The sequence below is a fragment of the Strongylocentrotus purpuratus genome, unplaced genomic scaffold (genome assembly GCF_000002235.5).
Source record: "Strongylocentrotus purpuratus isolate Spur 01 unplaced genomic scaffold, Spur_5.0 spur5_scaffold_13, whole genome shotgun sequence".
NCBI lineage: Eukaryota > Metazoa > Echinodermata > Echinoidea > Camarodonta > Strongylocentrotidae > Strongylocentrotus > Strongylocentrotus purpuratus.
In genome coordinates, this window is record NW_022145598.1 from 18,492,927 (window position 1) to 18,518,467 (window position 25,541).

Consider the following 25,541-nt stretch of genomic DNA (forward strand, 5'->3'; position numbering starts at 1 on the left):
CATTGACTTCTCATTACTGAATTAACAACAATACCTGGAATCCAGTCTGCATATATTATTCGTTACTATGTCGGGCAAGCCTCAGTAAAGCTCTCAGGTTGTCAAGAACAAAGTAACTTGTTCAAAAAGTATGCGAAAAATTTAAATAAGCTGCAATCTCGTCAAGAGAAGTACATTTCACTAATTTATGAAATAATCATCTCTGCGACTAACAAACGCCAACGAAATAGTGCATTATTTAATCCTTCATCATTATGCGGTTTCAAACTGCCGGCAAAAAATTGACGAGGAGGGTAAAAATGTATAAGTTTGATAGCTTTGAATTGAGGCTAATAGGGGGTCCATCGCGTGTATGACGCGCACTCGACGTCACCCGCGGGAATCGAACACCACTTGGCGGTGATTTAACCTCTGACCTCCCACCCCGAAGATCCGGTGTTAGGGTCATGACCCAGAGCCTTATCTTGCTGAGCAGCCCAGCCCATGTCTCAAGATAAAGCAGGCAGATAAGATTGCAAGGTCGTTGGCATTTTTAGGGGTAGAACAAAATTAGAAGATGCATGTGAACTATTTCCAAGTACGAATTTAGAACATTTCAATGTATTTCCGTTGAGATTTTCCGTATATTGTTAGATATCAATAATGATGATTCTATTTCAGATTTTTTTTCCTTTAAACTTCGAAGAAATCACTAAAAAGCGCTGAGGGGAGTGAGAGAAGAGTAGAGATGTGAAAAGCAAGAAGAGATATTGACAATTACGAAAGTTTGAGGTAAGGAGGGAGATGGAGGGAGAAAGAAGGAGAGAGGATGGGAAAACGGGAGATAATAGGAGACAGAAGAGGACAGAGAGAGAGAGAGAGAGAGAGAGAGAGATCTAAAGGAATTGAAAGAGAGCTAGAGAGAAAGAGAGACAGAGACAGAGGAAGAGAGAGAGGGGACAGAGAGGGACAGACATGTAGAGGGGAAGATGGTGGGTTGAGTAGGGGGAGGAACTAGGAAGGGGAGAATGTGTACCGTTCCATAGGACATTGACCAACATTACAAATCACCATCGACCTGGCCATATAGTTCGGCATTTTTTTAAAGTTGTGTCTGATCATGGAGTTATACAATAAAATTCCTTGATGTGGGACGAAGTTCAGAACTAGAACAAACTAGAACTTTCTTCAGGTATCTCTCTGTCTCTCTCTCTCTCTCTCTCTATCTCTCTCTCTCTCTCTCTCCCTCGCTCTCTCTGTCTCTCTGTCTCTCTCTCTCTCTCTATCTCTCCCTATCTCTCTCTCTCTATCTCTCTCTATCTCTCTCTCTATCTCTCTCTCTATCTATCTCTCTCTATCTCTCTCTATCTCTCTGTCCCTCCATCTGTCTCTCTGCCTGTCTCTCTCTCTCTCTCTCTCTCTCTCTCTCTTTCTCTCTCTCTCTGTCCCTCCGTCTGTCTCTCTGCCTCTCTCTCTCTCTCTCTCTTTCTCACACACACTCTTATCTACAATTCTTCTCCCTCTCTCACCCCTCTTCTCATTTCCTCTTCTCATCATTTTCCATTACTCCCTCGTTTCTCTCTTTCTCTCTCTCCAACTTAACTCCACCTCTCGCCCCCCCCCCCCTTTGAACGCCTTGTAACGACCCTCTCCCCTTCTCTTACTGACCGCTCCATCCATGTACCCGCCCCAGTCAAAAACTAAAATATAAGGACAATAATTCCTCCCCTATAGAGTATAGACTTGTCACTCGGTCGATCATTTCACCCGTTTATGATATGATGCCCTAATTGATATACCCTTTGAGTCAGGGTTCTGGGTTTTCGGGGAAACGAATACAAAGTATACTTCCTCATCCGAAGCAAGCCGATACCATTTGGCAGAGGCGTAGTTCCCGGGTACCACCAGGGGACCCCGCCCCCTGATATTTACGGAATAAGGTTCATAAGGTTCATCTTTATTGTCCATTTAACAATGGAAATTCATCGTGTTACATGGTATTGCGGTACACATATATTTAACATAATACACTCATACAAAAATCAATGAATTTTTTAGTTGACAGTAAACAAAAATAAACAATTAACAATGATTGTAGGGTGAATGTTTTTGATCGACGTCACCCCCCCCCCCCCCACACCTTCCATAAAAGGGATCAACGCCCTCGCAGTTTGGGTAATGTCATTGTAAGGCCTCGCTGATATATCGAGAGTATTGCTATGAACGGATTCGATAAGCTGGAATTTTATACCTACAGAATAGTCATAATTATATCGCGTATTAGTGTATTTATCATAATTAAGTGTTTTTAAGACTCCGACGTAAATTTAAAAAAATGAGACGAAACTACATCAATATCTCGACTTATTTTAATTCGACAGGACATATTATATCTATGATACGAAGTTGGTTGTTAGCTGAGACGTATTTCTTGATTCAGTATCCAACTTTTGTACATTTAAAGCCCCACTGTCTTACTTGTATAGCTACTTGCTCCCTCTATATAGAAAACTTCCCCAATCGGTGCCTGTTGGTCCCCCATGATCCTCTATTTCTTATGTTATTTGAGAGCTGAGTTGATGAGATAGCCACCTGTCAGTGACCTCGCTCTGTGGTCTAATCCCTCCTAGCCACACTAGTGTTGATAAGCTTTAACGCAATCGCAACTTCTTTCGTATAATCAACTCAAGGCAATTTCAATACACTATCTTATATCCCACAGAAGTCATGTTCACATTGCGTTTACGATGGTATCGTGTTCGTACATTTCATAGGGTGAAGTACAAGGCCAAAGATATTATCTTTAATAGCTTGATTTTTTTTCGAAAGTATTTGCGATCGTGTTATTTATACGTAATTCATTTTGCCAGATCCTTATAACTTTATCGTAAATATTCCAATCACGCAGATTAGGTGCAAGTTTCATTGCATTCTCTCAGTGAGAGAATCGGGCATGGTGGCTCAGTGGTTAGAGCGCCCGCCTCATGAACGGGAGGTCGTGGGTTCGAACCCCGGCCAAGTCATACCAAAGACTTACACCAATGGGACCTTCTGCCTTCTAGCTAGGCGCTCAGCATATTAGATTGGAGAAGGGTAGTAATAACATATTATGTTATGCAGGGCCCGCTGGAAGAACAGTTTTATAACTGAAGTGGCTACCCTGGGTAAATAAAACGTTATTATTATTATTATAATCTTATTTGCGTCATTTAGTCTAACCCAAGAAGAGAAGAGAAGAGAATAGAAGATGATAATGATGATGATGATGATTCACAGCATTCATATGGCGCTATTATATATCTCTTTCAAAAAACATTCAAAGATCACCCTTCGAGCAATCGGTTTCACGATTTCAACCATATTCTCTATCGAAAGTGGAAGAAGGATCTTCCGTTGCAAAAGACTCATACAAATTTGACCACAGAGAAAACTTTTCCTTGGAAATTTCATCTTGACCGGGTTTTCAAGAGTATCTTTAAAAAATGCCGGGAAGGAAAGTTTAGATTCTATAAAAGCATGTTTTTGTTCAAAGGTGGGAATCGTTGCCGGACTAGGCGTTGGCCCTAGAAATAAGAATGTTTCATTATGTGTAATTTCATAGGAGATGACAATCAAAGTAATGTTAACAATATTATTAGTTGCATGCATTTATTGTGAAAGAATAAGAGGGAGTTTTGCGCGAATCGATAATGAAGGAAAAAGCCAAAAGTTAATTTTGATTCAAATAAAATGAGTTTGGCAGATATAAATAAGAGATGATCCAAATTTCATGCCGGATTTCTGATTTGCAAAGATTACCTTCAAGTTTTCCGAGCTTTAGCTTCTTCAAAATTCAACTGTTCTTATGAATCCAAATAACCTTAGCTTACGATTAAAGACACTATGTCCCTTTTGCAGCCAACATCAAATTTTGTAGAACTTTGCAGGAATTATGTATATGTCATGCCTATCTGTGAAATTTAAAGCTTATCAGTGTCCTAATATTCAAATTATGCAAGGAAACCCGTTTACTTGCTAGAATTCACTGTCAGATACTATTGAGTGACTGACTGGCTTTTTTCATCTTTGGTAATAACATACATAAAATGGGCTGTAAAGGGTACATGAGCATTTGTCTACATTGATAACCCACTTCTTGTAATGGCCAAAATTAAACTGATTGAATCTTTGCGCATCATAAAACGTACGACCATTCGCTACAATGGTCTGAAAAATCAGACTATTACTTATTGGCTCTATAGCTCCTAAGTCGATTCAACAACTAATAGTCGTTATTTTCCCACTTAAAGACATTTTCAAGCCTCCCTTTTTTAGGGAAGTTCTAAATTAGTATTGTCTTTGAAATTCCGTTGGAATTTAACCTTTTCATTTTTTGGCCTGCAAATGGGACATAGTACCTTTAAAAGGAAATGAAAATGTCATCAATCCGTTAATTTCATGTTGAGGTTTTATGGCAACTTTCGTATCCAGGATTTACATTTAAAGATAAGAGGTGGATGATTGAAAGTAAAAAAGGGTCACTTTTGATAAGATTTAAAAGAAATACATTAATCAATCAGCCCGGCATTCAAATGTTGAGGTTTTCAGGTAACCTTTAAACCGCTATTATCCAGGATTCTCATTGGAATGTGAAAATGAGATGCTTGAAACGAAAATAAGAGTCTGCGGATAACATGAAACCTTCTTTATCATAAAACCACTAATTGATATATGATGAGGCTTATGGTTATGCATCCGGGTTCAAAAAACGCGCCAAAATAAAAAGCCGTGATTGGACATCACAAACACATTATCTTTAATTTTGATCATTAATTAATTTTTCGAAAAATACAGCAAAAAATAATAATATTAGCTAAGTTTGCCGACTGAGCAGAAGTCGTTCTCTTACAGTTACATTTCATAATATTTGGCTGTCTTTCGACTCCCTTTAAGGGGATCCGGTAACTTTGTCTCAGATTATGAAACAAAATTCTGGATTTAGCTCATGATGCAATGATAATTATAAACCTTTAGGTCAGTCAGGAACCCCATGACTTTTACAAGCCGATCGCCTGTCTGATTATCAAGATATTTATGATTGGAATTACAAATTTTGAAAACCGTTCGCCTGACGGTTTTCATAACACTGCAGTCTATTGGGGAAAACGAGTATGGTAAAACCGGTCACTCAAAGATTTTTACTTTTTTGAGGCATTTCTTGATCATTTTGATATTTTCAATATTACACCATATCACAGACACTGATAACACTTAGGGCCGTGTATCTCAGATTTAACATTGTTAAACGATCCCTTTAAAATGACCACCATTTTACCCAAATTATGTTGTGAGCATTATTAGGAGGAAAAATAGTAACAAATACTATTGGCTAAGTTTGCCGACTGAGTAGAAGCCGTTTTCTTACATTTCATAGTATTTGGCTCTTTGGAGTTGGACCACCGTTTTACCCCTTGTTTTACCCAAATTATGTTGCATGATTAAGAGGAAAGCGAAGTTCTGTACGCAGATTCGAGCAGCCTCGAGATCATGGGTACGCTGCCGGAAAAAAAATTACCACCAGCATGACTGAGTACAACAAAAACAATGAATCATATTATATTCATTGTGGTAGATGTATCTTTCAGAGGTGTTAATCATCTTTAACTTGTAACGCAGAAGTCATAGATATGGTATCCAACTTCCGCGAAACGACCTCTGACGAATCTTTAAATCTAGTGGTGTAGCGTGGATCCGGCGAGTGAGGGGGCACTGGTGTCACGGCCGGAGGGGGGGGGGGGGCGGTTTGACCAGGTGTATGGAATGCAAGAGAACGATGTTAACGAATGATGGGGGGGGGGGGGGGTCTTATCATCTTTTCGTTGCTTTTACCGCCTCCCTTTTTTGTTATTCTTTTCACCCTCCCACCCCTTTTTTCTCTCCACCATTGGATTGCTGTCACTTCTCAAGTGTATACTACAGGAAACATTGCTTCTCTCTATTCTTGTAGTCTATCTCTTTAATCCGTCTCTTTTTCTGTGTGTGTGTGTGTGTGTGTGGGGGGGGGGGTCTGTCTATGTCTCTCTCTCTTCTTCTTCTTCTTCTTCTTCTTCTTCTTCTTCTTCATCATCATCATCCCTATCATCCTCCTCCTCATCTTCTTTTCTTTCTGCTTCTCCTTTCTTCTTCTTCTCCTTCTTCTTCTTCTTCATCTTCTTGTTTGGCTTCTTCTTCTTCTTCATCATTATCATCATCTTCTTCTTCTCTTTCTTCTTCTTCCTTCTTCATCTTCTTCTTCTTCTTCTTCGTTGTCGTCCCCCTGGCCTCCTGTCGCTACCCCTCTGATCGGCTGGGCTTGGTATCAGGTAATTGGGACGCCAGCGATGCCTGCTGTTTCCAAGAACTCCTGACCCGACGCTTAGCCTAGAAAAAACTCATGGCATTGACCGCTTGTATCTGACCTTGGCTAGCGAATGGTCAATTTGCCCGACGGTGTGTGTGTGTCTAGTTGTAAACTCACAAATTGCCATTACACAGAAATGTGTTTGGCTTGACCGGAGACAATGGTCATCTATTTGAACTGTCTCGCCTGTCCTGTTTTCCCCGGACAATTGGGAGCACTATTTTGACCCTATTTGCTCAAGGGGTCCCAGAAGTGCTTCCTTGTTTGCAGTTCGAGGAACCTCCCCATCTCACCAATTAAGATCTTAGCCTCTAGTTTATAAGTCCATGTTCCGAGTGAACCTAGGAGTAACCCTGGGGTGGGCGGGGATACATGCCTCTTTAATGCAATGGTGAAAAAGGTGGGGGAGGGGGGGGGGAGGAAAAGTTAAAGGAGAGCGAAGGGAACATTTAAAATCTCATCATTACCACCCCCCCCCCCGTATCCGGACATGATAGTTGTCCGGGGGTAGTTGTCCTAGGGGGCTAGTAGTTCTAGAGGGTGGTTGCCCTCGGGGGTAGTTGTCCTACGGCTGGTTATCCGGGGTGGTTGTCCAGGGGGTAGGTGTCCTAGAACCCACTCCCCCATCCACCAGCTCCGCCCTAAACGGTGTCCCTGTCATAAAATTCGCATTTCATTATACAACCTCTTAGAACCACCCCTCCCTCAACACAAAATGTTAATTGTTTGACCAACACCTGACTGGAAGTGGTCTTGAAAGTTGGAAAGCTCGTGTAATCGCCGTTCACAAACAGATAGACTAAAATGATTTACTTTCCGGACAAATCGTGCGTCCGTGTAGATTTCACATTCCCCTTCATGTTTTATTATTTCCAATAGCCAAATATAATTTAAACAGATTATATACGGATTTATGGGACCCATGTGAAGATCTCGATCAAAAGCTTGAGAAATTTCAAGGATAAACGATTACCTTGAAATGTAAAATACCAACTTCGATATGAATCATTTAAGTCCTAATAAAATTGATACATTCAAAGATTTTCAGATTTTCTTTTACATGTTGACAATCTATTTTACGTTGAATTTCCCTCTGTTGTAAACATGATAAAAATCAAAATTGAAAGGGATTGAGTGTCCTGGATTTAGCTCATGCTGCAATGATAATTATAAACCTTTAGGTCAGTTAGGAACCCCATGACTTTTACAAGCCGATCGCCTGTCTGATTATCAAGATATTTATGGTTGGAAATCGAAATTTCAACAACCGTTTTTCTAACGGTTTTTATGACACTACAGTCTATTGGAGAAAATGCGTATGGTAAAACCGGTCACTCAAAGATTTTTACTTTTTTGAGGCATTCATGATCATTTTGAAACGCAATTTTGTTAGGGCTTCAATATAACACCATATCACAGACACTGATAACACGTAGGGCCATGCATCTCAGATTTCACATTGTTACGATGCCTTTCAGTAACTGTTGAGATACAGAAGGGCGCTAACTCTAGAAGAAAAAAATATGAGTTAAAGGTATTGCAGGAATTATGAATATGTCATGTATGTCAGAAGATAGGTACCCCTATATAGGAAGTGTTAATTGGCATTTCCGGTTAATTAGTTTATCCTTCCGGTTAATTAGTTAATCCTTCCGGTGACTTCCGGTAAACAATAGGGGGGTGTTAATGAGTTAATTGGGGTGTCCTTCCGGCGGAAGTTACGTAATGAGGGTACATCCCCTGGAGGAAGTTCTTTTGTTTACATCATTCATTCATTCATGGAGAGGTGGAGGATGGACGTGTGTAGGGTACGAGGGACAAGGACCAAATGACCAAACAATGGGCCACCCGGCATGTATGTTGAATGTGTGTGTTACCGACCAATGAGAATGCGAGGATTTTTTTAGAAAGGAAGTGACCCAAAGTTGGTACTTGTTTGTGATTGGACGAGAGAAAATGGTGAACCTATGGGCAAGTATCATATGACATCTAACTGTCGTTGAGTCAACATCGCTTTGTTTTTGTTGTAATACTGGCCAGATTCTATAATGTACCATGATTTATACATGTGATTTAATGCACAAGCTTCGGGCATGTACATGCCTGGAAGAAGTATCGAGTTTTCGTGAGGAATATTATGAAGACCTTGAACCAGAACAACATGCTTTGGTATTTGCAAGGTCATCCTACTTTTTGAGTTTGCAGGACTTGGAAGATGGTAAGTGCTAATCATATTTATTTATTTATTTTCATATTCATAATTGAATAATTTTGTAGTGTTACCATATCGGGTTTGCATCTGGAATTCAAGAAGGAGATTAAGCATCGAAAATCCATAATAGGCAACGATGTGACATAATGAGTGTTTTTTTTTGTTCAATGCAAATTAAATAATGATTGATATCTCCATTTGAAACATAAACTCACGTGTAAGCAAAAAAAAAAGAAGATTTATAAAGTATTATAAAGTATACGTTCAAATTATAAATTTAATTAAATTATTCAATTATACTTGTAGGGATTACCGATGATGATTTAGTGGATGTGTTCGTCGAGAACCAACAGCCCCCTCTCCCCCTAGCAACGCAGCACCAGCAAGGTCTTCCACATGACGCAGCTACTCCATGGCAACCAAATTTTGATGACGGTTAGTGTATACTTCATTTATATATACATCAATGCAAAGGATCATTGGATGAATGTTCATTTTTTTTTTTTCATGTATGAAGACAACACAATACATTGTAGCGGTTCTTATATATCTTTTTTTTTTTTTTTTTTTTTTTTTTTTTTTTTTTAAATCTCATAGGCATTTCCGATGACCATTTAATGGAGATGGACATCAATACAAATAAGCCATGTGACGCAACATCAGTACCTGGCCCCTCTAACCGCCAACCAGCAGCAACAGCAGTGGCTGGACCCTCCCGCCATCCAGCATCAGCAGTGGCCGGACCCTCCCGACAACCACCAGCAGTGGCTGGACCTTCCCGTCAACCAAGAGCAGTGGCCGGACCCTCCCGACAACCACCATCAGTAGCCGGACCCTCCCACAGTCAACCAAGAGCAGCAGCAGTAGCCGGACCCTCGTCTTTTCATGTTGGGGGATCTAAGAAACGTGTTGTAGATGCACCGCCTGCAAGAGAACCCAATCTCCCTACTCATCACGTGACCAAAGTGAGTCAAAAACATGTACGCAAATACAATGCTAATGTAACTGATTACACCGTTTCTTTCCAACCCATAGAAAATAACGGTCCCATGATAGAAATGATGCCACGCGTAAATGAGATGTTTGAAAATATCATTGAAGAGATGGTTGAGGGGGTAAATGATAGAGATTTTGTTAGGATTGTTTTCAATTCCCCACAATTAGATAGACCCGTTAGTATGCCATTTGTAAGGAGGGATCAAATGAATCACGAAGCATTTGCAACCAAACTTGAGAATACTATTCAATCGAATGATAAGGTAAGCTTGGACGAAACAGTCTCTTTCAACATATTACACATGGCTATGCCAAATGGTGGTGGTTCCAATGTGAAGTGCTTAACCATCGAAGAGACATTGTCCAGAAAAAGATGCATCATCAGGATGAAGAATAAAGATAACATGTGTTGTCCAAGGGCTATCGTAACTGGCATTGCCCGGATTGAAAAACACCCTAATTTTGAGTCGATCAAACGTGGTTACAAACAGCAAAGGGAAAAGACGGAATTCATGGCCGGTTTCAGGGTGGTGGTTGTTTCAAAAGAGCACTTAAACTTCATTACGTATGCTGGCCCCGAAGACAGGCAGCATACCATTTATCTGTATGTTCATGACAATCACTTTGATCTCATTACATCAATGGCCGCCTTCTACAACAAGTCATATTTTTGCCACGAGTGTTTGGTAGGATACGACAAGAAACTCAGACACGACTGCATTTTCCGCTGCAAACTTTGCAAGGGAGATGACTGCCCCGCCTCCAATGACCCCGATTCCTACAAATGCATTAGCACCTGACTTGATGTACAAAGAGCATTAGCGCCTTTACACCTTCTTATTTTGTTTTCTTTAAACAAAAAAACTTTTTTATCATTACGTTTTTTCTTTTTTCTTTTAAAAGTTTCATAATATTATTATTTTTTTTTTTTTTTTTTTTTTTTTTTTGGTAGATCATTTTGCACGAACCGATCATTTTTTTGTCCACTTTGAAGACTTGATTCTTTAAAGATGTCATTTCTTTTTCTTTAAAAAAGGTGTATAACATTTTCTTTATTAGATAATTTTGCACGAACCGATCTTTTTTGTTTCCACTTTGAAGACTTGATGCAAACAAAAAAGTGTTTACGCCTGTACGCTTTTTTTCTTAATTTATATTAACATTTTTTTTTGTGTGTGTGTGTGTGTTAACTTTCTGTCAAGATGATATTTCTTTATCTTTAAAAAAGTTTTATAACTTTTTCTTTACTGATAAGTTTGCACGAACCGATCTTTTTTTCCACTTTAAAGACTTGATGCAAAAAAGTCTTAACGCCTGTACGCTTTTTTAATTTGTTTTAACATTTGTTTTTTGTTTTTTGTTTAAATTTCTGTCAAGATGTTATTTCTTTATCTTTAAAAAAGTTTTAAAACTTTTTCTTTAAAAGATAATTTTGCACGAACCGATCTTTTTTTTTTTTTCCACTTTGAAGACTTCATGCAAAAAGATGTTAACGCCTGTACGCTTTTTTAATTTGTTTTAACATTTCATTTTTTTTTGTGGTTGGTCATTTTGCACGAACGGATCATTTTTTTTTTCCACTTTGATTCTCTCAAGACATTATTTCTTTTTCGTTTAAATAAGTTTTATACTTTTTTTTTTTTTTAAAGATCATTGTTGCACGAACCAATCTTTTTTTTTTCCTTCCACTTTGAAGATTAGATAGAAAAAAAAAGTGTTAACGCCTGTACGCTTTTTTACAAATTTGTTTTAAATTGTTTTGATTTAACTTTCTGTCAAGACGTTATTTCTTTTTCTTTATAAGATTATTTTGCAAAACTCGATCATTCCCCCCCCCCCCCACCCCTTTGAAGACTTGATGTACAAAAAAGCATCAACGTCTGTACACTTTCTTTATTCTTATTTTTATTTTTTTAAACTTTCTGTCATTACGTTATTCTTTTCTTTAACATTTTGTATAATTTGTTGGATCATTTTGTACGAATCGATATGTTTAACCCTATTTAAAGACTTGATGCAAAAAAGTATTAATACCTGTACATTTTCTTACTTTATTTAATTTTTTTTTACTTTACGTCAAGGGCGTTATTCCTTGTTTCTATACAGACTCGACATGAATTTTTCTCTCGTAATAATGTACAAGTTCCGACAAGATTGAGAACAACTTTTATATGGTTGCATGTTTAAGAAACGATTTGTATATATATATTTTTTTTTGTCAATTTTTTTTTTAATGCACTGGACGGCCCTTTCAATATCGAATAATGATCTTCCAAGGGGGCCCTGTCTTTATAGTTCAAATGCATTTATAATGAAAAAAACATATTATATAAATTATAATACAATAGAAACAAGAATAAAGTACAAAAACATTCAAAACTAAGATTTAGAACAATGACACAGCATAACTCCCCAAAAAAGGTTTACAAAATATGACAATACTGTCATACAATATCAATATAAATATGAATCAAAAGACAGAAATCGTTTCTCAGAGGGCATTCACAATACTTATCTGTTCATATTACATCTTCAATGATAATAAAGATAATTTACTTGTACGTAAATCAGGCGATAGGGTACTCCACATGAGTGAACCTTAGTAGTGAAGGGATCTTGTAAAACAATCAGTTGTAGGTCTTGTGATTAAGAGTAGGGAATGTTCCGCATGTCTCGTATAAATGAACACTGGTACAAAATTCTCGGAATAATAATTGTTTTCAGCTCCAAAGGTATACATTTTGTTGTGTGTGGATTATATGCATATTATAGACAAAATGTGGTACTCCATTCTCCGACAAACCGATTGCCAAGAATTTTCAGATAACATAAAAAAAACATGAGGTGTAGAAATCTGCGTTAAATACAAGTCTTGCATAGTTGGGGTTTGAAATGTTTGAACTCTTGTTATGTTACATATTGCACCCGGCACCTCGCCACAGTATTTTCACAGTAGTTAATGTACGATTTACAAAAGAAAAGAGAAGAATATTATTATAGGTCATTAATAAAACACGTTTGGGACAAGAGATATCGATTGTGTCTGATAAAACCAATAGTTATTGGCAATGCAGTACATGATCTATAAATGCGACATTTCCAAAGTAGGGAAGACTTAATGATCAATACAAGTCCTGATTTATATTCGTGTTTCACTTGTTCGAGAAATGATGATATTACTGCTTCAAAGGCTGTAAAATCAGATCAATGCAGATTGTTACTAATATTCGATATTCTAGCAAGTAGTAACTGTTTGCTTCGGCAGTTTAGATGACAAGGGGGGTGGGGGTATCAATGATGATGATTATTACAAGTGGAATCTCGAAGGATAATAACATTTGAAGTAGATTGTAAAGGTTTTTTTTTCTCCTTTAAATTGGAGTTCTGCTTTAGAATAGAAGTCAGTTGAAGAACTAGGTGTTCGATAAACAATAGCAATTAAACGAAATTGTGGATATTTAAATCTTCCTTCAAACCTTAACATTTCAAGGTTCTCATGTTTTAAATCATGTTTGCAGTTGTAAATCAAATTCTAATTTCTAGTTAATATAACAAGCAACAACACTACCTGATATATTGTTATCTTTTCTTACAAGATTGTAACTACTTAAATCAAGCTCAGAATCAAGGCTTCTTGCAAGTCAAGTTTATCAAAAGGATTGTTAAACAAATGGTTTATGTGGTTAAATTCCCATCTAGTGCTATGTATATGTAAGTGAGCTATTGTAAAAAAAAAACCTTTCTATCAAAATCCAGATTTCCCGGCGAAACATTTTATTTTAGTTTGTTTAGTTTATCATTATCATAAAACAACAAGAATATCTACAGCATCATGTGAGTTAAAAGGCATATATTCCTTCACCATTAACCATACACTACTATCATCACGATCCGCGACATGAAGGTAGCCATGATTCATTGATAGTGTTGCGTTGATGAAACAAATGATCTAATTGACTGTTGCTTGTGGAATACCGTATTGTGATAATGTCAAAAACGTTGTGATTGGATAAGTATCTCGAGTCAAGTGATACAAATGTATTTATGTTTTTCTCCGTTTTTCAAATAATGCGCGAGTTTTGTGCTTGTACGACTTTCAGGGAACGTTATCAGATATATATTTTTTTTAAACAATATCATGTAAAAAACAACAACATGTAGTTCCTTGAGATGGGTCACGAAAGTAAACAAGTTTCGGCGAGTGGACACTTTTCGCGAATCGTAGACTCATCGAACCGCAGTCTACGTGCGAGATGTGACCCATCTCACCGCAGTCTAGATCGGCGCGATGAGTCTACGATTCGCGAAAAGTGTCCACTCGCCGAAACTTGTTTACTTTCGTGACCCATCTCAAGGAACTACATGTTGTTGTTTTTTACATGATATTGTTTAAAAAAAATATATATCTGATAACGTTCCCTGAAAGTCGTACAAGCACAAAACTCGCGCATTATTTGAAAAACGGAGAAAAACATAAATACATTTGTATCACTTGACTCGAGATACTTATCCAATCACAACGTTTTTGACATTATCACAATACGGTATTCCACAAGCAACAGTCAATTAGATCATTTGTTTCATCAACGCAACACTATCAATGAATCATGGCTACCTTCATGTCGCGGATCGTGATGATAGTAGTGTATGGTTAATGGTGAAGGAATATATGCCTTTTAACTCACATGATGCTGTAGATATTCTTGTTGTTTTATGATAATGATAAACTAAACAAACTAAAATAAAATGTTTCGCCGGGAAATCTGGATTTTGATAGAAAGGTTTTTTTTTTACAATAGCTCACTTACATATACATAGCACTAGATGGGAATTTAACCACATAAACCATTTGTTTAACAATCCTTTTGATAAACTTGACTTGCAAGAAGCCTTGATTCTGAGCTTGATTTAAGTAGTTACAATCTTGTAAGAAAAGATAACAATATATCAGGTAGTGTTGTTGCTTGTTATATTAACTAGAAATTAGAATTTGATTTACAACTGCAAACATGATTTAAAACATGAGAACCTTGAAATGTTAAGGTTTGAAGGAAGATTTAAATATCCACAATTTCGTTTAATTGCTATTGTTTATCGAACACCTAGTTCTTCAACTGACTTCTATTCTAAAGCAGAACTCCAATTTAAAGGAGAAAAAAAAACCTTTACAATCTACTTCAAATGTTATTATCCTTCGAGATTCCACTTGTAATAATCATCATCATTGATACCCCCACCCCCCTTGTCATCTAAACTGCCGAAGCAAACAGTTACTACTTGCTAGAATATCGAATATTAGTAACAATCTGCATTGATCTGATTTTACAGCCTTTGAAGCAGTAATATCATCATTTCTCGAACAAGTGAAACACGAATATAAATCAGGACTTGTATTGATCATTAAGTCTTCCCTACTTTGGAAATGTCGCATTTATAGATCATGTACTGCATTGCCAATAACTATTGGTTTTATCAGACACAATCGATATCTCTTGTCCCAAACGTGTTTTATTAATGACCTATAATAATATTCTTCTCTTTTCTTTTGTAAATCGTACATTAACTACTGTGAAAATACTGTGGCGAGGTGCCGGGTGCAATATGTAACATAACAAGAGTTCAAACATTTCAAACCCCAACTATGCAAGACTTGTATTTAACGCAGATTTCTACACCTCATGTTTTTTTTATGTTATCTGAAAATTCTTGGCAATCGGTTTGTCGGAGAATGGAGTACCACATTTTGTCTATAATATGCATATAATCCACACACAACAAAATGTATACCTTTGGAGCTGAAAACAATTATTATTCCGAGAATTTTGTACCAGTGTTCATTTATACGAGACATGCGGAACATTCCCTACTCTTAATCACAAGACCTACAACTGATTGTTTTACAAGATCCCTTCACTACTAAGGTTCACTCATGTGGAGTACCCTATCGCCTGATTTACGTACAAGTAAATTATCTTTATTATCATTGAAGATGTAATATGAACAGATAAGTATTGTGAATGCCCTCTGAGAAACGATTTCTGTCTTTTGATTCATATTTATATTGATATTGTATGACAGTATTGTCATATTTTGTAAACCTTTTTGGGGGAGTTATGCTGTGTCATTGTTCTAAATCTTAGTTTTGAATGTTTTTGTACTTTATTCTTGTTTCTATTGTATTATAATTTATATAATATGTTTTTTTCATTATAAATGCATTTGAACTATAAAGACAGGGCCCCCTTGGAAGATCATTATTCGATATTGAAAGGGCCGTCCAGTGCATTAAAAAAAAAATTGACAAAAAAAAATATATATATACAAATCGTTTCTTAAACATGCAACCATATAAAAGTTGTTCTCAATCTTGTCGGAACTTGTACATTATTACGAGAGAAAAATTCATGTCGAGTCTGTATAGAAACAAGGAATAACGCCCTTGACGTAAAGTAAAAAAAAATTAAATAAAGTAAGAAAATGTACAGGTATTAATACTTTTTTGCATCAAGTCTTTAAATAGGGTTAAACATATCGATTCGTACAAAATGATCCAACAAATTATACAAAATGTTAAAGAAAAGAATAACGTAATGACAGAAAGTTTAAAAAAATAAAAATAAGAATAAAGAAAGTGTACAGACGTTGATGCTTTTTTGTACATCAAGTCTTCAAAGGGGTGGGGGGGGGGGGAATGATCGAGTTTTGCAAAATAATCTTATAAAGAAAAAGAAATAACGTCTTGACAGAAAGTTAAATCAAAACAATTTAAAACAAATTTGTAAAAAAGCGTACAGGCGTTAACACTTTTTTTTTCTATCTAATCTTCAAAGTGGAAGGAAAAAAAAAAGATTGGTTCGTGCAACAATGATCTTTAAAAAAAAAAAAAAGTATAAAACTTATTTAAACGAAAAAGAAATAATGTCTTGAGAGAATCAAAGTGGAAAAAAAAAATGATCCGTTCGTGCAAAATGACCAACCACAAAAAAAAATGAAATGTTAAAACAAATTAAAAAAGCGTACAGGCGTTAACATCTTTTTGCATGAAGTCTTCAAAGTGGAAAAAAAAAAAAAGATCGGTTCGTGCAAAATTATCTTTTAAAGAAAAAGTTTTAAAACTTTTTTAAAGATAAAGAAATAACATCTTGACAGAAATTTAAACAAAAAACAAAAAACAAATGTTAAAACAAATTAAAAAAGCGTACAGGCGTTAAGACTTTTTTGCATCAAGTCTTTAAAGTGGAAAAAAAGATCGGTTCGTGCAAACTTATCAGTAAAGAAAAAGTTATAAAACTTTTTTAAAGATAAAGAAATATCATCTTGACAGAAAGTTAACACACACACACACACAAAAAAAAATGTTAATATAAATTAAGAAAAAAAGCGTACAGGCGTAAACACTTTTTTGTTTGCATCAAGTCTTCAAAGTGGAAACAAAAAAGATCGGTTCGTGCAAAATTATCTAATAAAGAAAATGTTATACACCTTTTTTAAAGAAAAAGAAATGACATCTTTAAAGAATCAAGTCTTCAAAGTGGACAAAAAAATGATCGGTTCGTGCAAAATGATCTACCAAAAAAAAAAAAAAAAAAAAAAAAAAAATAATAATAATATTATGAAACTTTTAAAAGAAAAAAGAAAAAACGTAATGATAAAAAAGTTTTTTTGTTTAAAGAAAACAAAATAAGAAGGTGTAAAGGCGCTAATGCTCTTTGTACATCAAGTCAGGTGCTAATGCATTTGTAGGAATCGGGGTCATTGGAGGCGGGGCAGTCATCTCCCTTGCAAAGTTTGCAGCGGAAAATGCAGTCGTGTCTGAGTTTCTTGTCGTATCCTACCAAACACTCGTGGCAAAAATATGACTTGTTGTAGAAGGCGGCCATTGATGTAATGAGATCAAAGTGATTGTCATGAACATACAGATAAATGGTATGCTGCCTGTCTTCGGGGCCAGCATACGTAATGAAGTTTAAGTGCTCTTTTGAAACAACCACCACCCTGAAACCGGCCATGAATTCCGTCTTTTCCCTTTGCTGTTTGTAACCACGTTTGATCGACTCAAAATTAGGGTGTTTTTCAATCCGGGCAATGCCAGTTACGATAGCCCTTGGACAACACATGTTATCTTTATTCTTCATCCTGATGATGCATCTTTTTCTGGACAATGTCTCTTCGATGGTTAAGCACTTCACATTGGAACCACCACCATTTGGCATAGCCATGTGTAATATGTTGAAAGAGACTGTTTCGTCCAAGCTTACCTTATCATTCGATTGAATAGTATTCTCAAGTTTGGTTGCAAATGCTTCGTGATTCATTTGATCCCTCCTTACAAATGGCATACTAACGGGTCTATCTAATTGTGGGGAATTGAAAACAATCCTAACAAAATCTCTATCATTTACCCCCTCAACCATCTCTTCAATGATATTTTCAAACATCTCATTTACGCGTGGCATCATTTCTATCATGGGACCGTTATTTTCTATGGGTTGGAAAGAAACGGTGTAATCAGTTACATTAGCATTGTATTTGCGTACATGTTTTTGACTCACTTTGGTCACGTGATGAGTAGGGAGATTGGGTTCTCTTGCAGGCGGTGCATCTACAACACGTTTCTTAGATCCCCCAACATGAAAAGACGAGGGTCCGGCTACTGCTGCTGCTCTTGGTTGACTGTGGGAGGGTCCGGCTACTGATGGTGGTTGTCGGGAGGGTCCGGCCACTGCTCTTGGTTGACGGGAAGGTCCAGCCACTGCTGGTGGTTGTCGGGAGGGTCCGGCCACTGCTGATGCTGGATGGCGGGAGGGTCCAGCCACTGCTGTTGCTGCTGGTTGGCGGTTAGAGGGGCCAGGTACTGATGTTGCGTCACATGGCTTATTTGTATTGATGTCCATCTCCATTAAATGGTCATCGGAAATGCCTATGAGATTTAAAAAAAAAAAAAAAAAAAAAAAAAAAAAAAAAAAAGATATATAAGAACCGCTACAATGTATTGTGTTGTCTTCATACATGAAAAAAAAAAAATGAACATTCATCCAATGATCCTTTGCATTGATGTATATATAAATGAAGTATACACTAACCGTCATCAAAATTTGGTTGCCATGGAGTAGCTGCGTCATGTGGAAGACCTTGCTGGTTGGTGCTGCGTTGCTAGGGGGAGAGGGGGCTGTTGGTTCTCGACGAACACATCCACTAAATCATCATCGGTAATCCCTACAAGTATAATTGAATAATTTAATTAAATTTATAATTTGAACGTATACTTTATAATACTTTATAAATCTTCTTTTTTTTTTGCTTACACGTGAGTTTATGTTTCAAATGGAGATATCAATCATTATTTAATTTGCATTGAACAAAAAAAAACACTCATTATGTCACATCGTTGCCTATTATGGATTTTCGATGCTTAATCTCCTTCTTGAATTCCAGATGCAAACCCGATATGGTAACACTACAAAATTATTCAATTATGAATATGAAAATAAATAAATAAATATGATTAGCACTTACCATCTTCCAAGTCCTGCAAACTCAAAAAGTAGGATGACCTTGCAAATACCAAAGCATGTTGTTCTGGTTCAAGGTCTTCATAATATTCCTCACGAAAACTCGATACTTCTTCCAGGCATGTACATGCCCGAAGCTTGTGCATTAAATCACATGTATAAATCATGGTACATTATAGAATCTGGCCAGTATTACAACAAAAACAAAGCGATGTTGACTCAACGACAGTTAGATGTCATATGATACTTGCCCATAGGTTCACCATTTTCTCTCGTCCAATCACAAACAAGTACCAACTTTGGGTCACTTCCTTTCTAAAAAAATCCTCGCATTCTCATTGGTCGGTAACACACACATTCAACATACATGCCGGGTGGCCCATTGTTTGGTCATTTGGTCCTTGTCCCTCGTACCCTACACACGTCCATCCTCCACCTCTCCATGAATGAATGAATGATGTAAACAAAAGAACTTCCTCCAGGGGATGTACCCTCATTACGTAACTTCCGCCGGAAGGACACCCCAATTAACTCATTAACACCCCCCTATTGTTTACCGGAAGTCACCGGAAGGATTAACTAATTAACCGGAAGGATAAACTAATTAACCGGAAATGCCAATTAACACTTCCTATATAGGGGTACCTATCTTCTTATGTCCTATCATTGAAATTTAAACGTTAGCAGTGTCCTCATATTCAAATTATGCAAGAAAACCCGTTTACTTGCTAGACTTCACTGTCAGACACTATTGAGTGACTGACTGGCTTTTTTCTTCTTTGGTAATAACATACATGAAAAGAGTTGTAAAGGGTACATGAGCATTTGTCTACATTAATAACCCACTTCTTGTGATGGCCAAGATTAAACTGATTGAATCTTTGCGCAGCATAAAACGTATGACCATTCGGTACAATTGTCTGAAAATCAAGACTATTACTTTTGGGCTCTATAGCCCTAAAGTCGATTTGACAGCTAGTAGTCATTATTTTCCCACTTGAAGACATTTTCAAGCCCCACCTTTTTAAGGGAAGTTCTAAATTAGTATTATCTTTCAAATGCAGTTGGAATTTAACTTTTTCATTTTTTTTAGCCTGCAAATGGGACATAGTACCTTTAACGCCCTTCTGGCTCTCAGCAGACGACAGACGTACATCATGACTTGTATATCGATTACATTTTGTCATGAGGTTTGAAAGTTGCATCCTTGAAACTGTTTTTCTTCCTCTTCCTCTTCCTCTTCCTCCTCTTCCGCTTCAAATTCAAAGATTGAATATTTATTGTTGTTCTCAAATCTCAATAAATATATCGGCCTATTATCATAAACAGTGTCCCATTTCTTGACTTCTATCACGGTTCATATTCCATGGCGTTAATTTTATAACATTATTGCTCTTCTCCTCTTCAACATTTGAACGTATTCCTTTCTTATTTCCCTGTCTGATTTTTTGTCTCGATTTGTGTTATTTTTGTACGAGTTTCTTTATTTGTTTGTTGACTTTTGCTCTGCTATTTTTTTTACATAAATCTACATATTTTTTTTCCCATATTCTTCATTTCTCATAAATAAATGCATTTTCTCTTATCTTATCTTTTATCCGCATGATTATTTTTGGACAACTTAAGCAAATCGATTTTTTTTTCTTCTCTTCTGTATGAAAGCCTTTTAAGTCACAATTTAACCCCCATTCATTTCTTTAATAACATCCTTTTCGACACTCTTTTAATTTTGTTATTGTTCTTGAGTCTGAGTCTCGCCAGATATGCCAATCAATTAAAATGCCCTTCTTTCATGCATGTCATAGGTCCTAGTCGTCATCCCGTTTAGCAACCGTTTATCATAATTGCTTCTCGCATTAACTGTGAGTTTAACAAGAGTTGTCATGAGCAAGGGGTAATAGAGGAGGTGCATACCTGTACCCCTTCGCCTGCTCTGAAGGAACAAAGGGGTAAGGAATGCAGATTTCCGGGGGCGGGGATCTTGTTGGGGTCAAGGTGACATTCGGGGGCCCTTTTAAGAGGTCTTTTGTGACCCCCAACAAACTTGAATTTCAGTGACTGTTGATGGGGCATACCAGGCCAACCGGGAAAGTCCATGAACTCCTCTTTTTTAAGGAAAAAAAAATAAAGGAAACTTCATTTTCTTGGGGATGCAGGTTGCTATGGTTACGGAGGTATCGTGTGGCAAGTGTTAGAGCACTGTGGTATATTAGCAGTTCATTCACCTGACTTTCATTCAAAAGGTTCGAGGGTTCGAATCTCTGCCCGGTGCGTTTGTTCGAAGACAGGGCGTTTTATCTACAGACGTCAAAACGAGTATCCGGAACACGATGGCAGAGACTTTCGAGAAATCAACTTTAGAGTAATTTTAATACACTGTTGTATTGCCTATCAATTAGAAATCATGTTCGGTATTGGATGTTCGAACATATGACAACAAATACTGGACGACAGGGCTATTGAAATTGCTTACATTTCTCGAAAGTCTTTGCATTTTGTCAGGATTTAATTTTTTAAATGCACTGTGTGTTACCGAAGCTAAAGCTCATGATGCTCGGGAATTCATATCCAAAACCCTTTTCGAAATGCATAGGAACGTTTTATCATAACGGTTTATCATTATACAGGTAATACGTCATATATAATGAAAACGGTGCACATTTTGCAAAATTAGTGGATAGTCATTGAAGCCCTTTAAAGTGACTGACGTAGAGATAGTATTCCTAGGTACATTTTGTAATATGGTAAATATCCAAATAATCCGAAAATTATATGAACGCAATCGCAAAGATTTTCGAAAGATTTTCGAAAAATCATCAGGTGGCAATTTTTAATCGCTTTGTCCGTCACCTGTTGGAATGTGCGAATATTACAATGACATACTACCGTGTACTTGTCATCCGAAAATTATTTTGTATGGAAGGGTCAACAATAGGATATTGAAACTGCCCAAGAGTTGATTTTTCGAAAGTTTTTGCCATCGAGTTTACATTACAATTCAAGTAACTACAGAAAACAGAATTAGGATTGACACAGGCTTGACAACTCACGGTGGCAAAATATAAACTGTCAGCTTACGGGTGACACACCCCTTTAAGACCATAAATCTTGTCAAATATTAAATTTCCCTCAAAACTATAAAATGATGGCCTTTTAGTCATAAAACACTCCTCTATCAATTGGACCATTATCATTTTACGATACATACACCCATCACGATATCATTTGAGAGGCGTAACCAGGGGTATTATAAAAAAAAGGGGGTGACGACGGATAATGGGGGTGTGATAGCTTCTATTCATAATTTCGATATTCAAATCCCTAAAGACATGTTGTCTAATTAGTTTAACAAACGTGTCACCCTCACCCGACACGGCAAATTTAACAACGAAATAAATCAAATCATATTTTGTTTGTTTTATTGTTGTCTGTATTTGAAAATAGACGCATCTTTATTTGTTTGAGCATTTATTTGTCCAATTTTTTTCTCGAAAATGTTGAAGAATTTGTCAGCAATTGGGACCAATGTCTTTTCCTGCTTCAAACTGCCCCTGTGACGCCCTATCGTAAGCGTGGAGGTTTACGTTTTCAATCAATTGGGGTTGGGAACGTGAAGTTTGCTACTAGCTACTGCGCATGACCGCACGGGATGCATAGTCCAACCATCAACTTTACACAAAACTATACCAAAGTTAAAATAAATACCCTCCTTGATTATACAACATAGTGTAAAGGTACCGGGAGACGGGATGAAAGAGGGCTTCACCCCCCCCCCCCCCGCCTTCCCGCCGCTTTCACTTCCACCCCTCAATTATTTATATGACTTGCTACGCCACACAAACCTTGCCATTGAATTTGATCACACAATACTTCCTCAATATCTGGTTTCATTCATCGATATATTCTGAGTTGTGAGAGTTCTTTATTGATACGCTTGACTTAGATATGGGATTTTCCCCGAATTCCCCCGACGATCCCCGGAATTTGTAGCTTACACATTTTGGCGCGAAATTAAAAGATGCGCATAGCATTAATTCAGTCATATTGGTAATCCAATAAGTTATTATAGTCGTATACTACAATAGCTGAGTTTTATGGCAATTTTATGGGTACTATTTGTGACAGTTTTTGTGTTTCGCATGGTAATGAATTTGATGAGAAGAGGACATACACAATAGTCATAGACTTCATGGATAAATCATGTCAACTTCAAAGATATTAGTGGCATCATTTTAATGTAGCATTTACAATTTAACTGAAAGCATAGTCTATAGGCTAGGTAGGCACATCTAGGCCCTTATGTATTCGGATACGACCCTTTTAACGCCGAAAGTTTTTCACTTTGCAATGTATTTCACCCGACCCAGGTAATGTAAATGGGTACCTGGTATTATAGGATTATTCCTTTAAATGCACTGTGCGCTGAGCGACGTTGGGCCATTTAAAAAAATATACATGTTTAGCGTTCCCGCCCGCTTCCTTTTTGGGGGCCGCCTCCTATTTTTTTTTTTTTTTTTTTTTTTTAAGAAAAAAAGCATGAAAAACACTGCTAAAATGGATCTATTTCTGATTAAAAAAAAAAAAAAAAAAAAAATGTCGGCGGCCAACTTGAAAAATAGCCCGACTGCCAGGGAAAATGTACCGAGCGGCCATTTTGAGCGGCCATTTTGAAGAAAAAAAAGGGGGGCCTCCTCCTTCCTACTTTTCGAAAAAACAGGACGCTATAACATATTTTGTTTTTTATTTGGCCTTGTATAAATTATGCGCTATACCAGAACCGAATATTATTATTATTAACATTAATAATATATTATGAACATATTGTTATACACATTGGTAAAATAGTTGTGCAAAACGCGTCATTATCCATTTCATACATGAATTAGATAGATATCAGTAGTACGTACAAGACCTAATGTTTATCTTCGTGGTCTTTTCTTACGAATATCTAAACTCTAAAGTCCCCGCTAAAAAGTTGGTATAAAATTCGATGTTCACCTTGCCTATACTTGACTGCTACGACACCCATAACTGTGTATATCCAGTTAACGAGCGTTAGGCTATTATAATGATTCATATGCTGAGGAAGGAATTTCTTACTGACCGATTTATTTTTTCTTCTCCCAGTTCGCGGCTCAAGTCTTTGTGATTGTTCAAAATTTGTCAAAACCGAAAGTTTATTCAGCTCTGAACTTTGCACCGGAGAGTCTACATCCCTCCCATACATTACAAAGATGCTCATGAAAAATGTACCGCAAGAATGCGAACGTTAAAGGGAAGATCGAGCATTGGTTGACTTAATAATAATTCGTGAGTTTTCTGATTCTTGTTCTGAATCAATTTCGGAAGAAAACCATGGAAGAAATGTTTCCTGGAACTGATTGGCCTTAATAATTCCTTCATTATTTTGGAAATATGACGTTACACAGCTTGGACATCTGGACCAAACAAACCAGTAACACGTGTCTGTAGTTAATAGTTAATGCCCCACTGCACTAAGTATAGCTACTTGCGCCCTCTATATAGCAAACAATGTCTATCGGTGCCTGTTGGTCCTCCATGATCCCTTTTTCTTATCTTAATTGAGACTGAGAGCTGATATGATGAGAAAACCACCTGTTAGTGACCTTGCAGGGAGGTGTAATCCCCCTGGCCAAACTTGGGCTTCAGTGCAGTGAATGTGATCTTCAGCAGGACTGAGTAACTTTCTTCTTATTTTGTGCATTCCCAAACCTCACAGTATACATCAGTTTGTATAAACGACTTAACCACCCTTTCCCAATTGCTTGCAAACATTTTCCTTCAAAATGGAATTTGCATGACCAGAACTCGATTTCGACTTTAAAGAGTTAAAAACCACATATTGTAAGTCTAAACCTTTTTTTTCTCAGAGATGAATTGAATAGTTTGTTTAACCCATCATAGATCGACTCCTTGGACTTGGTACTAGGCCTTGAATTACTCCCCCAATTTTACTCTTTATAGTTCTTTTATTACTTTGTTTAATTGTTTCAAGGTTCAAATTTCAATGAATGTCCTTTTCTTGCATTAATGTACCGACACAATGCACTTTACTCCCGAAGAGCTAAACATTAATACGAAACTTAATCGTTCGAGGCGAACGGGGGCTGCTGCCCACCAACCCCCGACCACAAACCGTCATCCTTTATCAGGTTGCAAGGTGCCTAAATATGTATTTTTATATCATATCTTGATGAAATGATAACAATCATATTAAATTGTCATTATTTGCTCGCTTGCTTCACTTACTTGCAAACTAACAAAATGGAAAATTTAGATTTCGAATTGATATTCGGGCGAGAGGCGTTAGCCCCACTATCTCGATGTGCTCTTATGCCTTTTCATTATATTGTCGGACCCCTTTTCTCCCCCTTCCCTTCCTCATACAGTCCTCCCCTCTCCCTCCCCCTCCCCTTTCCTCCCTCGCCGTCTCGCTTTCTCC

General features: G+C 37.1%; 2 protein-coding genes and 1 non-coding gene across 3 annotated transcripts; 2 read left to right on the forward strand and 1 right to left on the reverse strand.

The window, feature by feature from the left end:
- The first annotated feature begins 2,929 nt into the window (after window positions 1–2,929).
- Window positions 2,930–3,002, forward strand: TRNAM-CAU. The gene has a single exon. It is a non-coding gene; the product is annotated as a tRNA-Met (tRNA).
- A 4,998-nt stretch (window positions 3,003–8,000) lies between these two features.
- LOC115923214 lies at window positions 8,001–10,366 on the forward strand. Its single transcript, XM_030983589.1, has 3 exons — window positions 8,001–8,576; window positions 8,877–9,005; window positions 9,168–10,366. The coding sequence occupies exons 1-3, from the start codon at window positions 8,414–8,416 to the stop codon at window positions 10,364–10,366; spliced, it is 1,491 nt and encodes a 496-aa protein (XP_030839449.1). The 5' UTR covers window positions 8,001–8,413.
- A 6,921-nt stretch (window positions 10,367–17,287) lies between these two features.
- LOC115923215 lies at window positions 17,288–18,700 on the reverse strand. The gene is made up of 2 exons (XM_030983590.1): window positions 18,650–18,700; window positions 17,288–18,486 (listed from the first exon to the last, which is right to left on the reverse strand). The coding sequence occupies exon 2, from the start codon at window positions 18,464–18,466 to the stop codon at window positions 17,288–17,290; it is 1,179 nt and encodes a 392-aa protein (XP_030839450.1). The 5' UTR covers window positions 18,467–18,486; window positions 18,650–18,700.
- Window positions 18,701–25,541: the final 6,841 nt, after the last annotated feature.

Excerpts from the sequence above, each read along its gene's own strand:
- LOC115923214 (XM_030983589.1), top strand. The coding sequence starts at position 8,414 with ATGATTTATACATGTGATTTAATGCACAAGCTTCGGGCATGTACATGC. Across the intron at positions 8,577-8,876 it reads TTTGCAGGACTTGGAAGATG|GGATTACCGATGATGATTTA; the intron begins GTAAGTGCTAAT and ends TTATACTTGTAG. Across the intron at positions 9,006-9,167 it reads GCAACCAAATTTTGATGACG|GCATTTCCGATGACCATTTA; the intron begins GTTAGTGTATAC and ends TAAATCTCATAG.
- LOC115923215 (XM_030983590.1), bottom strand. The coding sequence starts at position 18,466 with ATGGAGATGGACATCAATACAAATAAGCCATGTGACGCAACATCAGTA.